The sequence below is a fragment of the Physeter macrocephalus genome, chromosome 2 (assembly GCF_002837175.3).
Source record: "Physeter macrocephalus isolate SW-GA chromosome 2, ASM283717v5, whole genome shotgun sequence".
Classification (NCBI taxonomy): Eukaryota; Metazoa; Chordata; class Mammalia; order Artiodactyla; family Physeteridae; genus Physeter; species Physeter macrocephalus.
Window position 1 is genome coordinate 125,521,190 of NC_041215.1, and position 20,324 is coordinate 125,541,513.

The 20,324-nt window shown below is 40.1% G+C and overlaps 1 protein-coding gene across 4 annotated transcripts in view; it reads right to left on the reverse strand.

The window, feature by feature from the left end:
• DOCK10 (dedicator of cytokinesis 10) overlaps positions 1-20,324 on the reverse strand; it is a 284,533-nt gene that overhangs the window by 6,189 nt on the left and 258,020 nt on the right. For 2 of the 4 annotated variants that reach the window (XM_024124566.2, XM_024124565.3), the window contains exons 46-53: positions 19,058-19,115; positions 18,645-18,743; positions 15,513-15,619; positions 13,616-13,738; positions 13,366-13,479; positions 5,959-6,105; positions 3,897-4,107; positions 2,354-2,544 (exon numbers count right to left, since the gene is read on the reverse strand). In XM_024124566.2, coding sequence (XP_023980334.1) covers positions 2,354-2,544; positions 3,897-4,107; positions 5,959-6,105; positions 13,366-13,479; positions 13,616-13,738; positions 15,513-15,619; positions 18,645-18,743; positions 19,058-19,115 — 1,050 coding nt within the window. The remainder of the gene's footprint in view (positions 1-2,353; positions 2,545-3,896; positions 4,108-5,958; positions 6,106-13,365; positions 13,480-13,615; positions 13,739-15,512; positions 15,620-18,644; positions 18,744-19,057; positions 19,116-20,324) is intronic. The other 2 variants (XM_055090256.1, XM_028482208.2) reach the window with 1 other exon arrangement.

A 20,324-nucleotide genomic window follows, 5' to 3' on the forward strand; every position in this document is an offset into this window, starting at 1 on the left:
CCGCTGAGCCTGCGCGTCCCGAGCCTGTGCCCCGCAAAGGGAGAGGCCACAGCAGAGGGAGGCCCGCATACCACACACACAAAAAAAAATAATAAAATAAAATAAAATAAAATAAAATAAAATAAAAATGTATTATTGTTATTTTGAGTCAGCCGTGGGATACAGACAAGAGGTGGGCGGGGAAGAGGAGAGCCAGATCGTATCAGGATCCACAGTACTGAGTTTTCCTTTTGCCTCAGGCTCCCACATAGCTCTGTGTGGCACTGTTACTGGCTTGCCTTTATTTAAAATTGTAATACTTTGTTCAATATGGATTTTTGAAGTTATTTTTGGTTTTTAAAAATATTGCATTAAGGGACACAGTTTTTCGAGGCAGGAGCCCGCTGTGTTCCCCTTTGCCTGGCAAAGCAGGAAAGCTGTCCGTTTCTACTTCGCTCAAAACTCTGTCTCTTAGATTCAGTTTGGCACAGGTGTACAGAGAGGCTGAGCTTTTGGCATCAGTATTCCTGCAGGTAAAGACAGTCCAGTCTTGAGGGCCATGGCTAGTGAGGGGCAGGGGTCGTTAAAGAAATACTGACTCCCATCTTGTTCTGTGCTTTACCCAACCTGAAAAGAAAAAAATCATCCCTCTGATAAATGCTTATTGAGGGCCTACTCTGGTCTGGGATGCAGGAGGTGGGGGGCTGGGGGCGTCAGGCAGGTCAACGAATGATGCATTCTTATGACAAAAAGATGCAGTCGGGGGCGGGGCTGGGGGAACTGTGGCACATGAGAGGCAAGCCCCATCTAAAGGCATCCACTAAGAAAAAACGTGTTAAACACGTCCCCTCTGTGTTTTAAACCCCAAGAGTGAATGACTTCTCCCTTTTGGGAGTTTACCATCTAGTGGGGAAAATCAGGTAAGCTACAGACAAATGAGGCGCTATGAGAATATACTGTTTCTCTCTCTCTCTCTCTCTAAGTATATATGTATATATACATATATAGAGAGGGAAAGAGAGGGAGGGGGGAGGGAGAAATGGGGTGGGGGGAGGGAGAGGGAGACAGGGAGAGAGGAGAGGTGGGAAGTGATGTCTAAATTGAGACCTGAAAGATGAGTAAGGCTGAAATAGGCACTGGGTGGTGAAGGTAACTGAGATTCCAAGATTGCAAGCAGCCCATGTAAAGGGGATGCCTGCGCGTCCGGAGCCTGTGCCCCGCAAAGGGAGAGGCCACAGCAGAGGGAGGCCCGCATACCACACACACAAAAAAAAATAATAAAATAAAATAAAATAAAATAAAATAAAATAAAAATGTATTATTGTTATTTTGAGTCAGCCGTGGGATACAGACAAGAGGTGGGCGGGGAAGAGGAGAGCCAGATCGTATCAGGATCCACAGTACTGAGTTTTCCTTTTGCCTCAGGCTCCCACATAGCTCTGTGTGGCACTGTTACTGGCTTGCCTTTATTTAAAATTGTAATACTTTGTTCAATATGGATTTTTGAAGTTATTTTTGGTTTTTAAAAATATTGCATTAAAATATAATTTTATCTTGGTCACTGAGTGTTTTGATGCTCCCTTAATTTTGTGCCCAAGGAAAATGCCTCACTCGCCTCACCCTTGTCTCAGTCCTGTCAGGGCTTATTTAGGTCCAGGGCTTCTTCCTGGCAATCCTCCAGCACAGACCATGTCTATCTGTCTGTCTGTCTATCATCAGCCGGCTCTCCCCGCCTCTCTCTCTGCTTCCACTAACTCTTCTCTCCCCTGAGTCTTCAGGTCTGGGGAGGGTGATAGCCCCTCGCTCTTACGCCCCACCCCCCGGTGCCTGCACGCGCAACCACTGCGCCACCAGGGAAGCCCCTGCTTGTACTTTTTTCAAAGAGTCATTTGTTACGTTTTCCTCGGTCACCCCCCACCGTGAGCAGGCCCTCTGCTTCCTCTTCAGACCCTGGCAGTCAGATAAATACTGATGCACATTTTATGAACTAATAAACATTTTAAAAAGTTTTGTTTTTGAACAGTTTTATAAGGCTTTTCATGACAGAGACTTACAAGAGAGCCATGCTTACTCATTCACTAATTCTTTGTTAGAATTCAGAATATAGAACACAGTGTATGCAGAGCAGATGGGAAAGGAAAGTTGAGGAAGAAGAAATTTTATTTCAGCTAAACCTAAGAAAGGCTTATCTCTAGTTGTTTGGCACCATCAACGTGCATTCACAAGGAAACAAAATTTTAAAGACTCAGATAAAGGTGCTGAATGGTATCACAAACAGAAAAATGTCTCTTATGCCCTTTGTCAAAAAATTTCAAGGGGCGTTTTGTACCAGGTTCCACTGGCCATGAGTATCTCAGCTCTGGGCGATGCTTACCTTCACGCTGACACTTCCTTGGAGTTTGAGCTGCAGTCTGATCATGTCTACTTCTTCCATCGTGCAAAGCTGATTAAGCTCGGAAACTTTCTTGGACATCTCATCAATCGCCACTTCAATGGGATTCAGTTCTGTGCTCGACTGGCTGATGACCTGTATCCTCTTCTTCACGTAGGGGAACAAGTGACTCGCTGCACAAAAGCAATACAAGAGCATTTCAAGGTCGAGGGTTAGTGAAGAGTCAAGGGTTCTTTTGAAAGGACGATCCTGTGTCTTTTCTTGGCACACAGACCATTCCATCCTGCATGTTTTCTGTGTATGTGAGTTATTTTTTCTCCTGTGTTCCACGCTCTCATATACCTCTTAGGAGCCCAGCTACTTTCCCCTGGCACGTTCTTCCACGCTTCACTAGCCAACATGTCCTCATTGCCAAGGCTGGACTAGACCTATAGAGTCTCTAAACACTGAAAAGATGATAGCTTCCACCACAACTTGTAGTTCAAATAAAAACGACACTAAATCACAATCAAGGCTGCTTCAATAGATACGGAATAGCATATATTATAATTGCTTTGTTCTAGTTTTTTTTTTTTTTTTTAATTATGAAAGTCCTGGAAAAGTTTACTGAAGGTGAATGTTTTCCCATAGTTACAATCAAGGCTGCTTCAATAGATACGGAATAGCATATATTATAATTGCTTTGTTCTAGTTTTTTTTTTTTTTTTAATTATGAAAGTCCTGGAAAAGTTTACTGAAGGTGAATGTTTTCCCATAGTTTGGATATGGCTGCTACCCACGTATCTACTGCAGAATCTAGGACTGCTCACCTTTGAAGATGGCTTGGGTCTCCTTCGTTCAGATGCCCGCGCTCATTTTTTCCCTCGGCCTGCCCTAAGTCCCCCTCTGCTGGGTTCCCATTTCATTTCTCCTGCTGGGCTCACCTGAAATTCCTGTTTTACTTGGGCTCCTTCTCCTACCAGATGCTGAGCGCGTTGAAGGCAAGAATTGTGTTTTATTTATTTGAATTGTCAGAACAATGCCCGACACCTGCAGGCACTTATCGAATGTTTGCGGAATGAAAGAAAGACCAACTCATAGGGTAGATCTAGATAGTACTGGAAGGGAGGCTGGAGGAAAACCCTCTGCATTCATTTCACAGACGAGGAGCCTGAATTCCACAGTGGTTTAGAATCTTGCCCCAAAGCACACAGTTCCGAGAGTGGCTAACTCTGCAGTAACTGGGGGGTAGTTTCGGGGAGAGAGGAGAGGAGAGCTCAGAGTGCCTTTCCCAAGACACCAGGACCTTCACCACTGTACGGTCTAAAGGGAAGAGGTGGGTAAAGTGACCCTGTGATAGGTTCTGTTTTGGTTGACTTGTCAGGGGTCTCTGTCTTGAAAGAAAATAAAGAGACGTTCCTGGCAAACATTTCCAAGTCAGCACATTTTGGGTGCTTGTCTGCAAGAGCGAAGTGTCTTGATTTCCGCGAATCGGGCCTGAGTGAGGGCCCTGCGTGGGAGCGCGTGCTCGGGGGCCAGCACCTACTTGTCAGGACCGTCCTCCGCTTGCACTGCTCGTCCACGCCACCGTGCTTCTTGCCTGACGGCGTGAAGGGCGTCTCAAAGACGAAGCGATTGATGTTGTGGTGCATTTCGAAGTCTGTCTTCCGGTCCTCTCTTTCCTTTTCCTCAAAGAACGGCGTGACATAGGTCACCTGGATGTAGGCATATTTGGGGTCCAGATCCTTGGGGTTTACCTGTTTCAACACATTATGGGCAGAGAAAGAGCGGTGAGCCGTGAAGTGCTCCTGGAAGAAAGGTGGGGAACCCTATATCCCCCCGGCTTGGCATCCTGAGCTGCCCCTCTGGGAGAAGAAAGGCCCATCACATCATGTGAGAGCTGGTTGAACGGAAAGCCCAGAAAGAGTAGCTGGCTGGACTGCGGTCAAGCAGCCAGATGGTGGCGGAGGCAGGAGGCAGACAGCTTGCCAAGTAGCTGGGGCTCTCTGAAACATAAGTACTTGGCTGTGACATACTATTTAACCTTTTATTTTCTTTCTCTTCTGTACTGAATATCTTCACCTTTGTCTTGAATCAAGCTTGTTGAGTGGAAATATATCTCTCTGTTCCTCTACGATTCAGTCGTGTACCTAGACTGGGACCATCGGCTGTGGGCTTGTAATGTGAAAGGAGGTTCCTGGTCTGTTTAGCAGATTAACTGATTACCTATCGCACGACTGCAAATATTTTTATTTTCGATTTCTCGAATTCCTTCTCTACTCTGCAATAAGTCATTCTGTATAATCTTTAAAACTAACTCTGCTTTGGTCAATAGGCTTGACAAATAGCAAGGAAGACAGGCTTGGGGTCCTCCCCAAAGCCAGGCAATGGCTCTTGCTTTCCTTCAAGGTGGAAGAGAGGAGCCTCAGCCTCTTTTCTAATGATTCCTTGAAGAATTTTCAGACTTCTTCCAACTTTCTCCATCCGTTCACCCATCCACTGTTTATCCAATTCCAGAGATTGGATGAGGCTCATGAATTTATTTGTAATGCTGCAAGTAATGGCACTGTAAGATGCGTGTAACTGTAACCATTTCACAGATTAAAAGATGGAGACTCAGAGTGACCACCCAGCTTCTCCAAGCTGGATTGCCAGCTGATAAGTGGTAGCGTGGTGGAATGAAGACAACAGTTGTTCCGACACCAAAATTGGCACTTCTCTCACGGCTAGGAATTGTTTCTACTTTCCACGTAGCAGGGCCACCATGACCGTGGTTCTAGCTCTGTCCCTCTTTATGGGGAAGGGGTTTGTACCTTTCAAGCTAAGAATGATGAACACATTTTAACAATTTCTGTCCAGATCCAGCAAATCTAATCTCATGCCCAGACCCCTCCAAATACTAGCTTTGCAAAAGAGGAAAAGGAAAAAAAAGACCTTTTTTGGGCCTAATAGAGGTCAATACAGTTGGGTGCAAACCAGCTTTTCTAGCTCCACCTCTGCCACACTCTTCTATACAATCTGTGTTTCAAAGACCTGCCGTTCTCTAAACACACCTCCCCCTTGAATTCCTCCTGTCACTGCATGTGCTGGCTTTTAGAACGCTTCCAGCAAACACCTTCTCACCCTACAATCCCCAGCTCAAACATCACGCCCTCTGTGAAGCATCGCCCAACCAAGAATGAGCTGTTCAGGGAGCCCCCAGCCCCAAGCTTTCCCTGTATGACTTGGAGGACAGCTCCTCCAGGAAGACCTTTGTGACTGAATAAATACTTTTTTGCTCTTTCCTCCCAGTCCACCATGGGGCCCAATTACTTTAACCCTTTGGTTGCTACTCAAATGCGAACAACCTATGGGAGCGATGGAGGGTTCAGTAAGTTGTTTCTCAGATTACTTAAAAGTTACTCAAATAAACACGTACAAGGTTTTTGACACTCCCCTCCCCAGTCACCAATCCAACAACTGATAAACAACTGAAATGCCCAAAACAGTTTAGGTAGTTTACTTTGCATAGTCAGGCAAAAGTTTAAAACATTAATGAATGTAGTTAGGAGAGAAAAAAAAAATGAAGTTAGTTCTTTGCATTTGCATGAATATTGCTGTTCCCCTACCTTATTGGAGTCCTGGATTATCTTCACATTGTCTGCTCCGAATTTATCTGCGTAGAGCTTAAGCAGTCTTTGGGAAATCTCGGAGAGACCTGTCAGCTTAGGCTCTTTATAAATATACTCTTTACCTTCTTCTTCTTCAAAAAAACCCTATGGAAGACATACAGTGAACCGCCAAGTTTATTAGAGAACTCCAACCGCAAATAAGGAGCAAAACAAAAAACATTTACTTAAATATTATAGCAGTATTTTGGTTGTCATCCAAGCCATAGATTAGCACCCTATAAAATTCAAATTCAGAGAAAAATCAAGTGAAGGAAACAAAATATCATGTTAGAATCAGTCATTAATGTAAATACTGCCTAGTCAGGCCAAAGAGCCTCATGAAGAAACTTACACATATTTTTCTCTATTAGAAGAAATCATTGGTAATACCTGCTTGCATATATTTTAGGGGAAGAATGCCCTCATGTGGTAGCCTGGTGTAGAACACCAAATCTGGAGTACTTTTTGGTAGTTTTCAACGTTATTTTTCAAAGAGCAGTATCATTTTTAAGAAAGTCTTGGAAACCAGGATAGGAAATATTAATGCTATAGGGCAGGTAAAGGTATCTAAATGGGATGATATGCCTTCCACATCTTCTTAGATGAAAAGCCATAACAGAAATTACATGTGCTATGCTGCAAGTACTGTTATTTTTAATATTTCATCAGGGGTCTGATGCAACTTGGCTATGTGCAATTTTGTCCTTCAATTTCCTTTACTAATAGATCCCTTACGTTCTTGCAAAGCTAGACCTTACGAGTGAAAGTAGTAAAGTAACCATGTTATCATTTTTATGTCATAGGAGCAAGTAGGTTTTAACCTCTGTTAATTTATTTATCTGGTTTGAAACAGGGGGAAGGGAAGATTCCATTGAGGATAATTGAGGCAATCTTTATAATTCCTTCTCACTGAAGAGACACAGAGGCATTTTTTCCTTTGGAATAAATGTGACCTCAGAATATTGGGGTAAGTCTGCAGTTTAAGAACCCAAGTGTCTCTGGTATCTTCTGACTGCAGAGTTTACCTTAAGGAAATGACTTCTGAGGGCTGAGTGAAGATACTGAAGGTCATAAAAAAAATCTTACCTATATATTTTTAAAAATCATTTTTGGCTATTTAAAAACTACTCATTATGTGTAAAAAAACATGGGTAAAATGTTCCAGTGCTGTTTTGTTTTGTTTTGTTTTCATGGCTAATGTGAGGCAATCTAAGAATAATGATTACAGTTCACATCTGTATGGTTCTTTACACTTGTAAAGCACTTTCATCCATGTAAGTCTGCCCATCAGGAACAGGATACTTTGTATCATAATTGGGCTATAACTGAAGACAAGGAATAAGGCACATTCACCAGCACAGTTCTTGTTCAGCAGGTAATTGCTTGTTTCCTTGTGTTTCCCTAATTGACTTTGGGTTTTTTAAAGGCAGGAAAGTATCTTGTTCAGCACTGCATGTCCAGTGTTTAACATAGTGCCTGGTCTCTAGAGAGACATCACTGTACATTAGTTGAATGAATAAACAGATGAATAAGATAGCTCTCAGAGGGCTACATCTTAAAAGGATATATTTGTACCAAGTATAACTGGAAAAGATTCCATTGCTTTTAATACAGATGTTTTTATTGAACAAATTTCTTTGAGACATGTTCAAGACCAACACAGCTGATTATGAGTACCTTGACTCCAAACTGCTAAAACAGTGATGTATGACGCTAAAAGCATGAAAAGTCTGTCCTTATCATTCTTCCAGACTTCGTAGGGGTAGTGAGGTCTGGCCCTATCCCCACATAGGTTTTTTTCTGTTGCTGTCTTTATGGAGTTTTGTCTGATTCAAGGTCAGAGGTTAGTGGCTCAAATTGACAGATTGACACAAAAAAGAACTAAGACTTCTGAGGCCATCAACCAGAATCCCCACAGGGCAATAGCTGAAGCAACATTTACAACTTCCATTTCAACGAGAAAAATGTCTCCAAGTTCCAGGAAAAGATTTTCTCATCATGGTGTGAAAACTAGCACAAAGATACTTTCACTGTGAATTTTTTCCCCTAACAAATTTCTGAATCCAGAGTTAGCAGAAAAGGAGTGGTGAGAGCAGTATTTTATTGTCATTACTATGACCCTTGTGGCTTTGGTCATGACCTGTGACTCCTTTCATCCTTACTCCTTGGTCTGGAGGATGGGAAATATACAGACTTAGACTTAGGAGACCCTAAGGACAGTGTCCGGGACACAAAAGGCCATTGGTGAGTGTTAGCTATAATGAGGAGAATGGTAGTGATGACAATCATAAAGGAAAAAACTGTCAGTAAAGCGATCTGAGTTCTGGCTAATATGCAGGGAAACGGCTTAACTGAGTTTTGAGTGCTTACAAATACATACCTTTGGGTTCTCTTGGGAACTACACTTTTTCTTATTGTAAAAGGACTATTGATGATTATTTTGATATTTTGGTAAGTGATCGATCAGAAAGAATCGTGATTAGAATTAATTTATTTACAGAACATGGAGCTATAAACCTATTGAGACTATTTTATAAAATGAATATAAAGGAGCTGGTGTAGCAGAATATAGTACTTAATCCCTTACAGGGATTGTGTAAGAGCTTTCGGAGCCAGAGAAATGGAGGCTCTGAAAATGGCTGGGATGTGAGCTTATATTTTATCCAGGGAAATCAAAGCAAAGCCCAGTGAGGCACAGGGCACTATCTCAAGGAAGCTTAATGCTCTGTCCGTGAAATAATTGATTTATAAATAGGGACACAAGGTGATGAAAACCTAGGGGCAGTTTCTCTTTTGCTTTTGCCCCAAAGTGATGAGAAGACTGCATTTCAAGGCAACAGGAAATGTGACTTCTGCATTTTCCATAGTTCGATGTTTTAAAATGTCATTTTACGAGGCAACAAACGCCCTGATCTGCCATGGTTACGGAACAGCACGTATCCTAGTTAAACAAGGACTTTGAGTCGGTTGTTAACATGCATGGATTATGAAACTTTTAGGCAACAGATTATGATAAAAATGTACTTCAATAAACCGACAATGAAAATTATTGACTCCTTCTTAGATGTTTTTGCAGGTACTTCAGAATCTTGAAATAGCTCTGGATCATTATTGGGATGTCAAATATAAGTGCCCCTGCTATTATATTCCACCGATTCAACGTTCACAAAGGAATGCATCCAAAGAGGACTCTAGTGTATAAAAGATGGGTCAGAAAATCACAATAAGCTAAATGTTAGGAAAAGAAAAACTTCACAGATGCAGAGAAATGGTTTCATATAAATATGAACCCAAATATGAACCCAATTATTAGTGTATATATCTATCTATTTATCTATCTATCTATATATCAGTGACTTTCATATAGGAGGGGAGCCAGATGGGTGTATCACACCCCAACATGGAGATGATGGCTGTACACAATACACAGGCACCTTCCCTCCTACCCCCAATCCCTTTTCTATCAAGATTCTCAGGTGCACCTACACCCATGTAGGCATGATTGAGAATCATGGAATTTACATCCTTTGATGAACAGAATAAAATTCCCCCAGGCTTTTCACTCAATTCATTCCAGGGCCATCTGATGTTTTAAGTTATTTAATGAGCATTCACTTGCCTGCTTTCATGCTAAATACCAGAGCCTAAGGATTTCATTGATTACAGTTGATGTTTGATCACTACTGGCGGTTCATTACCCTGGAAATGAATACTTCAGGGACACCTGAGGGGGTGTTTTATCTAGGCTGCTCTGTGTAAAATTTCCATAGTCAATGATGCCAGGTGTTGCGTTAGAAAATTCATGCTATGCAAGACTTGCGTTTTTATTAAAGTTTTCGACTTGTTTTCCAGGGTCTGGCTCATTGCAGACATAATCTTAACTACTCTAGTCAGTACTATAAAGTGAAAGTACTAGTCCATGGGGGACACTGAAATATTTACACAAAGGCCTTTGTGGAGGCAGAGAGCCGACTGCGTGTTATATTCCCATAATCTTCGGAATATGATTGTGAGACATCAATTCGGATATTAAAAGGTGAGTTTTACAGGGACATAAGGTACCATCATGAAAAAAAATCATTTCTGACCATGGAGATTATGCTAATGAAATAGTCCAGATTTTCTCAGATCTTTAGAACCGTCATTCTGCACACATCTGGGGGGATGTGCAAATCTATTTGCTATTTCTTTATCATCAAATATAAAGTGATGTGCGCTGTCTGCTCCCGTTGAATACAACAGTTCACCCTCTCCGTTTGGTGTCTTGGGACAGGTATTTGAATATCATTTGAACAATGATGACAGGCTCTAGATGGCTGTTTATCAGAATGACCTCCATTAGTTCTCCTTGTTCAAAGGCAGCTGGGGTTTGAGTTTACAGAGTACCATGCTTAGGCATGTCCTCAGGTCTGCAGATTTAACAAGACCCTTTGCCTTTTAAGCTCAGGTTGGACTTTTAAATAAAAGACAATTGAGGGTACTGGCAACATTAAAAACAAAAAGTCAGGTGCACGGTCAGCACACTTTATTGAGGAATCTGCAAAGAGAACAAAGTTAGGTCATTTGAAAGTCGCTCTCCCCCATCCTTCCCCATTGCCCACCTCCCCCGTTCTATTTAATAGAGGGGTTTCCAAGTATTCTTTTAGTAGGTGAGTTAAGGACACATGACCCCAAATTTACAAATGAAGGTAGAAAATACTGATATAGTATGGATGGGGGAAAGGGATTTTAAAGAATTACAAAAAAGTATGTTATTGGTTAGAGAAGCAGAGCTGACTGTGGACAATGTGTGGATATTGAAAGAATTTGCTTTTCCAGCTTACTCAGCAATAGTTACACTGAACCACATGAAGTTGCCATCTTTGTAAGTAAAAAAAAAGGTTGATTATGCGCAATTTCACACGGTTCAAAATAACACAGAGAAAATTCTGTGTCACAGAGCTCTAGGTCTTGGCATGTTATTGCCCCTCAGCTCGTCCTCTAAAATTCTTACACGGCTTCTTTTTGCATCTCAGGAGACTTAACCTGATTCACAGGGTAAAGGTTTAATTCACTGTTCATCATTTATGTTGGGAATTAATACCATCACTTTCAAGAATGCTCAGAGCTCACCACCAAAGAGAGAGAGCCCTGTTTCTCCACGATACTCATTTGGAAAAGGGCAGGGTCCTTTCAGGACCCCGGGAAGGTGCCCACCAATGGCCACCACTATAACTTTTGAGATTCTGCCTACCATGCTCTTCTTAATCAGCTGCAACTCTGGTGGCCTGAACTGAGCAGGCAAATTCCAATACTGAGCCTATTACTATCCATATATTTCAAATATGTGGTGCCCATATTTATCTGTGTGTGTGTGTGTGTGTGTGTGTGTGTGTGTGTAGGTTTTCAGACTACACCGACCTTTGTGCAGAAAGATATTATATATGAAAAATAAAGGATACATTGTTGTAATTCATATAAATGGAATAAACACAATTTAGTCCCAGAAATGCAGGATGACTCCAAAATGAATGGAAACAGGATGATCTCACCTATCTCAAATGTTCATTTGCACAAAAAAGTTAAGGTTCAGTAAAACCATAGGGAGGGAAGTGTGAGGCTTATTAGAGCATGCAAGTGGAGAGAGAGAGAACTTACCACAGCCTGGAACAATCAAGACCAAAAGAAAAAGAGAGTAAACATCTGCATTAAAATCTCATTGGAAAGGAGCATGATCGTTTCGTTTCCACCTGTTTAGTAACCAGTATCTTAGATGTTGGTTGGAGAAACCGTCAGGTAGGCAATCTGCTTTTCATGACCAGGCTAGTAATGGCAATTCATCACTTTTTCATTAGAAAGCTCGCCTGAAGCGTTGTAAACTCAAATCTAGGTTTGCTGAACGTACGTCCTGTGAGCTACATCCATGCTGCTCAGTTAGCCTGTGGCCATTCCCAGGAAACCCTTGCCTTTCCCTTACTATCCCTCAGCTCCCAGATTCCCTTCCTGATGAGGTGTTCTGCCATTTTTCTTGCTAATGTTTCACTGAGGTCAAGAGTTATTTATTTTCTCTTTATCGCTGACTTGCAAAATACCATTTCCTTTTCTCTCTCCTCCTCTCCTGCAGATTCTCACATTTCTATCTCCCCAATATACACTAGCACTTCAGATAGGTCAGATTCTTTTCCAGGGAACCCCCAAATGTGTAAATTTAGCTTCTTTTTGTAGACTGTCTCCGCAGTCCTGGTGCTCCTGTGCAGTGGGGGAAATCTGGGTTGGATTAATTTGTTTATGGTAAGTGGCTGCTCAGTGACATTTTCCTTTCCAGGCAGACAGCAGCTGTCTTTATTAATTCAGACTTTAGTTTTTAAGCTGCCTTTGCTGATTAGAGGACAATATATATTTTCCAAAAGACTTCAATATATATTTTCCAAGAGACTTCAGTGGGAAGTGATCTAGAATGACCATGCTGGATTTGACATGTTTGTTTGCAGCCTGAAAAGATTCTGAGGAGAACAGGAAGCCATGTGAAACTGTGCCTTGCATGAGGGGAGAAAAAAAAGGAAATGAGAGAGCTGAGAGTCATTACCACTGTGAAAATAAAAGAATGGAATGATTCTCCATGAAAGCAATAGTCTGAAATATGGCTGCTGAAATATACTAGTGTTATAAGCCTGCCTGGATGGTGACTGGGTTTATCCCACTTAAAGCACTACTCAGAGACATTCCTAATTAATATATAAGTTCACTCTGCTTTTAAGACAATGCTACGGCTCGCTAATATTTTCAGTCTTGTTCATTGTTCATGCAGTAAGCTGAGAAAGATCACTTTGAAATTATATTGACCTGCAATATAAGAAACAAAACAACCAGATTATGCTCTGCTTAGAAGCAGTGATGGTTTGAAAGTAGGAGAAAAGAAAATGCAGGATTTTAAAGTCAAAATTCATGGCTTTGATATGGTAGAACCCCTAGGAATTCTTTATTTCCTGGAATGTTATGGATTTCATTGCCAAAAATATATTCATTTAAACTTCATTTTCAAATATGATGCAAACCTATAATTAGACATTTTGGGGGGAACTGGAGGAGGAGGGTGTTGAAGTGCCCTCTTTCTCCAAGAAGTTCGAAATCACTGTTTTACCTCAGTCTGTATTAAGACCCATGGAGGTCTCCGCTCATTTTTTTCTTAATTTAGTATGCTCCTTTGGCCAAACATATAGACCCTCACACTCAGAGAAACACTCAAATATACCTAGACACATCCCCACCTCCACCTCCACCCCCTCAATCCTTTGGCACATGTAGTTAGATGTCTTGTAAAGAATGAAGAACAGCAATCAACCACTTAACAGAACTTAGAGGCCTTGCTGCTTGTAGGAAACTTACCTGCCCATAAAATGCCACACGGTAGTAGCGACCGAAGAGCCGCTTCTCTGAATTCACCACCTCTGCAACTTTCAGATACGACCGATGAATGTCGTAGTAGAGATCTGATAATTTCTGAAACCAGAAGTGAAGGGTTTCGTGAAGATGATGCTGACATCAAAAATTGGGAGTTTCTACTTTTGGAAATTGTAAGTAATTCTCCAATGTAACGAAGGATATTTGAACTAACTCCTGGGTTTAGAACACCTACTTTGAAGTCTCTCTGCTTCTCAAAGACCGCAATGATGGGTTTGTTGACATCAGCGATGAGCTCATATCTCTCAGACTTCCACAGGAACTCCACACACAGGTACAGCTGCTCCACCAGGATATTCTGCAATTCCGCAAACGGAAATGAGATTTTACACAGTGAAGATTGTGGCTCATCCCTGAAACTGGCTTTCAAAACTGTTGAACGGTCAGTTTTTTTCATAGTGGGATTTCTGCATTCCCTATCTTTGCAATTGGCAGTTACATCCATCCTGGGAGGGATGGTGGTGTCTTCTTGCAGTCTTCTCTTTCCTTATTAGGGCCTCAAACTTGCTAATTTAAATCTGTGACAAGTATTCAGATCTGTCTGGTTTTTCTTTCCATTCCTACAGTCACTGGCTTAGATCAAACCCCCTTTTTTTTCATTCCCAGATCTCTGGAGGAGTCTCCAAGCTCATGTTTTCCCTCGCCAATTGGTTCTACTGGTCCTATGTGTTACTCCCCAGTAATCTTTGTTTCTAAAACATAAACCTGACCATGAGCTTGCCACTGCCCTAAACCTCTGGAGGCACTTCAGTGGCTATGAACTGCTGTCCAAACTCTCTAGCATGACATTGAAGGAGCTCCAGAATCAGGCACCAACCTCCTTGTCAGTGCCACTCTCTTTCAGCACCTTGGCACTGACTTCACACTTTGGCTATACCAGACTGTACCACACCATTCTTAGAATACTTTACAATTCCCACACTTTTGCCTGTGAAGTTGCTGCTACTCCTATAAGAACCTTATTTTCTTATTTGACACCTTCAAGTCCTATCAAATGTCAAGACAGTGCAAAAGTCTGCAGAGTTTTTATTGATGCCCCATTCATCTGCATTCCAATCACTTTCATGTAAAAAATTATTCCTCTTTGAATTGCAGCTATATATGATGCCTAGATTTATAGTTACTGGGTCTTAGACTGGTTACTCCCCACCCTGAAGGAAGTTTGTCTTTCACAAGATTCTAAACTCTTTAAGAGCTGGGATTATGCCTTATTATCTTTGTCTTCCCAAATACATTTGCTTTACTATCTTTGTCTCAATGCCTCCCATATACTAGTAGTTTAATAAATGTTCAACTGAATCAAATTATATACTCTCTAAAGCAAGTGGATAATATTGCTGGAATGTTTTCAGTGCCTTTTAAGAAAAGATTTTAAACATTATTTGAAATAGTTCACATAAATACATAATTGCATTTACTATTTATTTTCAATGTACATGAAATTAATGTACAGCCATATGTAAAATTTCATTAAAATCTACCCCAGATTTTTTTCTGTATCCTTTTTTAAGTCTATGTAATATTATGAATAAAAAATTAGCTTATGCAATATTTTATTTACTTGAGGAGGGGAGCTCTATTTTCTTCACCTGAATTATTGCTAAGTAATTCCAGGTAGAAAGCTTCTTTTGAAAAATAACCGAGGTTTGCATACCAGAAGGTTTTCTGCAGAAACTAGTGTGATTTTCTGTTCAAGTCTATTTGTTTATAAATTTTCTAAGGCATTAAATAAAGTTGTGACCAGCTCAACAAATTTTCAGCATCCCTTACCACATTTACCAAAGGACTACAGATCTTATATTTTGTAGAAGAGCTGATCGTATATATTTGGCTCCATCTTAGAGAAGTAAAATTTAGTTTAAATTTTCATTGAAAATTATGCTTTATCAGTGGAATCTAATATCTATTAATCTTAGTTTAATTTTAGCCTGCTTTTTATTTTGCCTAAGTCATGTTATAGAATAACTTTATTTGATTTCTGAATAAGATTTTCTCCCCCCTATTTAGTTTAATGTTACAATTCAATGCATCTTTTTACTCAATTACTGTACACTCAATCATTTTGGTCTAACCTCATTGTATGGTGTGTCTTGCATTCCTGAATCTTCTTTCATTGCCCCTTCTTCTTTAATATTTGGTGTAATGCTCAGAAAAGCTGGCCAGCCCATAGAGAACATGCCTTGAGAGGACAAAGCAAAATGTATCATTATTTGAGACAAATCCTGCTTGGATTAGACAGTACCTTTCTTCATGATGTGACATGTGGTGGTTATAAAGCTCACACACTCAATGAGATGGTTAGATTATGACTGTTGATAAATACTCTCTTCTAGGCAACCAATCTTCCCCTTTTTATAATTTATTTTTATCATTTTCAGGTGACCTGTTTTCTGTAACGAGCTGGCATGGGATTATGGACAGAGGACAGGCTTGCAGACTGATGTAGCTCCAATGTTCTGGTTTAGTTAACCTTTTGGAGTCTGTATCCCTCATTTGTTAAACCAGAGACATTGATATCTATCTCAAAGGACGTTGAAAGGATTCAAAGTATTAGTATTTGAGAAAACACCTGGTATCATCAGTGCATTGTAAAGACAATACTCAATACTTACTAACTTTCACTTTTTTGCATTATCTAGAAAACTTCTCAAATTTTCTTAGCCTCTTGGCCACCAAGCTTAAAAAGATCTGGCTCTGCGGATGCATATGAAAACAGTTGATAATGGGTAATGTGCTAAACAAGGGATCAGATCAGAACGTTGGGGAGTATCAGAGGTTAAGAGCACAGTCTGGAGTGATAGACCAGCCCTTGAACTTCAGCCCCATCACAAGCTAACAAGGGAGTCTGCGGCAGGTTGCTTAACTTCTTTAGGTTTTCTCACCTATAAACATGAGGTGATAAGAGCACCTAACTCAGACTCCTTATTGGCAACTAATGGAGATATTGCCAGTACAGAGCTTAGTGCAGTGGCTGCCCTGGAGCAAGTGCTTTTTAAGTTATTTCCATTTTTAATCATCAGATCATTGGCTATGTAACTAACTTATCACCCCCAAACAAACATGCTAGAAATGATGATAATAATGATTGCAATTGAATCCTTGCATTAAAATTCTACTTTCCTACTTTTTATTAATATTTTTCTTTGGTAATTAAACACATTAACTATAGGAGCATTGACTGGAGCAGGAAAAGTCATGACATACTTCTTGTGGGATGATGATGATTGTTAGTACAACTGAGGAAGCCATGTTTTCTGGAGTCACCTCAATTCACCTAAACAGTCATCCCTCAGTATCCGCAGGGGATTGATTCCAGGACCTCCACAGAGATCAGATATCAAATTCCACAAATGTTCGAGTTCTTTATATAAAATGGCATAGTACAGTTGGTCCTCCATATCCATGGGTTCTCACTGATGGAGCAGCTGGTTGAATCTGCAGATCTGGACCCCCCGGATACGGAGGTTCGACTGCATTCTTATCATGTGTGCATTGTAGTGAAGGGACAGTTTACTTCTTTGACTTAGAAACATCATAACCTACAAGTACATTGAGGACTTCAAATATATGCCAATGAGCTTTGGATATATGCCAATGAATACAAATATCTGCTAATGCATCATAAATAATCACCTTCCTTAATTCAAAGTTTACAAAACAAATACAGTTGACCCTTAAACAACATGGTTTGAACTACATGAGTCCACTCACATGCAGATTTTTTTCAATAAGTATGCATGCAGCACTGCACAGTCTGTGGTTGGTCGAATTCGTGGATGTGGATATGGAGGGCCAACAGTAAAGTTACATGTGGGTTTTTCAACTGGCAGGGTCACCGCCCCTAACCGCCTTGTTGTCCAAGGGTCAACTGTATATATGTTTCTCAATGGGTATGTTATTCCAATATCACCACTGGTCTAAAAGTATTTAGATTTTTTTGAATATTAAAGATCCACACAACATTTTGGGCTATAAGTTTCCACAACTTCTCAAACTGACACCTAGCTTTATCTGGTTTCTCCAATTTTGTTTCAGTTAGAATATAAAATAGTTTTTATAAAACTGTATGGTATCTGATTATGAAAAAAATTAGATGGGAAGGAAGGGCATGTTAAATACAACAATGATGGTTTTGATGACTTGCTTATAAAAATAAGGCTAGGTAGGAAGTGTGGAACTGAACAGGAAGATCCCTGACTTTTATTGTGGACATAAGTCATAAAGCCAGGCCCTCAAACAAGTGAGCTTCTCCAAGGCCCTCAAACAAGTGAGCTCCAAGGCCCTCAAACAAGTGAGCTCACTGTCTCAGAATTCAGTCTGGTCATTTGGTTCAAATATCTTATTTGCAAAATCCACTGAAATTCTTTAGGAAATAAATACATATTTAAAAGAATAAGGGACCAATTATGTTTCCAAAATATTGTAACCAAAGTCCTTTTCCCTTTTGTTTAGGTATTTTAATCTTAGCATCTAAAGACCTGTTTCTGTTGTTCATACAGTGAGTTTTCCACTGCATTTTGAAAGTTAAGATAGTGATGTGAAATAGACCGCGGTTCATAAACTCTGGGTTTGAACAAACTTTTGCAAGGTTAGATTGACAAATTTTTTTAAACAAAGAGTAATTCTTTAGTTATTGTTAGAAAATCTCTATCAGATGTTAAAGATGGAATATTTTTAATTGAAGGAAAACCATACTGTAAATTATTATATGTTATAAATTGTGAGAATCAGTGTATGCTTTACAAGAAGAAAATGGAGCCTGTTGATTATAAGTGTAGTCCTGTATATACACTATATTTATATGTCTCTCTTTCTGCACCCTTTATTTTGAATAAATAGTTGTATTACATTTCAACAGTTGAATGGATTTCTCTTGCAATTTTAAACAATTCATCCATTACAGAATAAAATCCCAAAGACAGACTACCATGGAAATTGGTAGTAAAACACGGCCATAATATTGGATAAGACGCAGTTCTGTTTGCTGAGAACTCTTTAGGTCTCTAAACTTCATAAAAGTTTGGATGGATGGAATTTCTGAATGGTAGAAAATTTGGGTTTTTACGGAGTAAGTTATGTAGGTCTGAGATAGCTTTTGCTTCTAGGAATACGTTTAAGAGTTTCACTGGAACAAAATGGAAGCAGTGACTTGGTTTTCTCGGCACCATTCTCTGGGGATAAAGGAGCCCAGTTAGATCACTCACTTCCTCCACTGGGAGTTGTTAGTAATAGGTTGCTATCACGGGGGTGGATATCCTCCGGGAGCAAGGATGGTGTGCAAATCTTTTCCATTTTCCAGTAACCTATGGTAGTGCAAGATGAGGTTAGGACATTGTCACATGTTTATGTTAATTCAAGCTTATGTTAACCAATGAAGCTTTCTCATTTGGAACTAAGAAGCGGACCAGTAAGCCTGGTTGTACATAAAATAAACATGATAATGGCATGGAAGAGAGAGTTAAAACTTAAAAGTACAGCATAATTAGAAATATCTGTGAAAATTAACATTGCTTAATAAAACATCAAGATTAATAAAACTTAAAATTAATAAATAAATTTTAAGTTAGGTTTCAACATGTTGATTTCTGGACTTTCTCCCCTCACAAGGTTGTCTTACCCCTTCTTTTTAGGTATTCCGCGATGAGGGCAGCTATATGAATGTAACACATAGCAGCCTGTAAGAAAAAAGAAAACAGTTTGAGAGGAAGATTTTACGATTTATCTAATACTGTAGATTTTACTATCTATCTTATTAGGACTAATCCAATGTGAGTCAGTATTCCAAGTCAGAATATGTAGAGAAATCCTTTTCATGGTAGAAGCAGAAATAAGAATCAACTAGATTTCCAAAAAGTTCACCATCAAGCATAAAATGCCTATTTGGGAATTTTTTTGGTTTGTTTTTCTTGATGTAGTTTACAGGTTGGTGAATTTGCTGGCCTGAAGAATTTTCCCATAGAATTATCTTCTTTCCTTAATATCTATGTCTCCCCTCTCTCTCTAAATAGCACCTGGATATAAACTGGAAGTAAAAATAAGCTGTCTTCTTACTTTTTTCTACTTCCAGTAATGCCCCCCTTAGAATTTCTATTGTCTTTAAAATGGTAGCCGCACAAGGCGGCACTTGATAAAATAGTGTGACCTAATGTATCACGTGTGCTTTCCTCAAGCAGATTATTTGAGCGACATTTTTTTGTTCTGTAAAATCTCCTGCAAAGCCCTCGAACACTGCTGAACACAGAGTAGACCCTGACTTGTTGAAGAGTTCAAATGACTTCAACTTTGCCTTTTGAAGTTTTATGGAGAAACTTCTCCATTTCAGGGCGGTCCAAGGGAACTGGAGCTGCTCATTTTTGTCCTCACCAAACTGCTACCAAGTGAGGCCTCTGGTCAGATCTACTTCCATCCCAGAGTCCTTCATATGTATTTAGAAGGACTTCAGTTTTCCTACACAAATTCATCTCTTCCCAAAGAGGGCACAATCCTGGGAATACAGTAAAGCAGAACTTCCCCACTTGGTGTCCGGAGGCCACTTGGGTGCTGTGAACTGCTGCACATAAATCCTCCCAGTGTTTAACAGACATTAAAAAGTTACCTATTGTGATACACCATATTAACAAATTGAAGGAGAAAAACCATATGATCATCTCAATAGATGCAGAGAAAGCTTTTGACAAAATTCAACACCCATTTATGATAAAAACCCTCCAGAAAGTAGGCATAGAGGGAACTTACCTCAACATAATAAAGGCCATAGACGACAAACCCACACCAACATCGTTTTTAATGGTGAAAAACTGAAACCATTTCCACTAAGATCAGAAACAAGACAAGGTTGCCCACTCTTACCATTATTATTCAACATAGTTTTGGAAGTTTTAGCC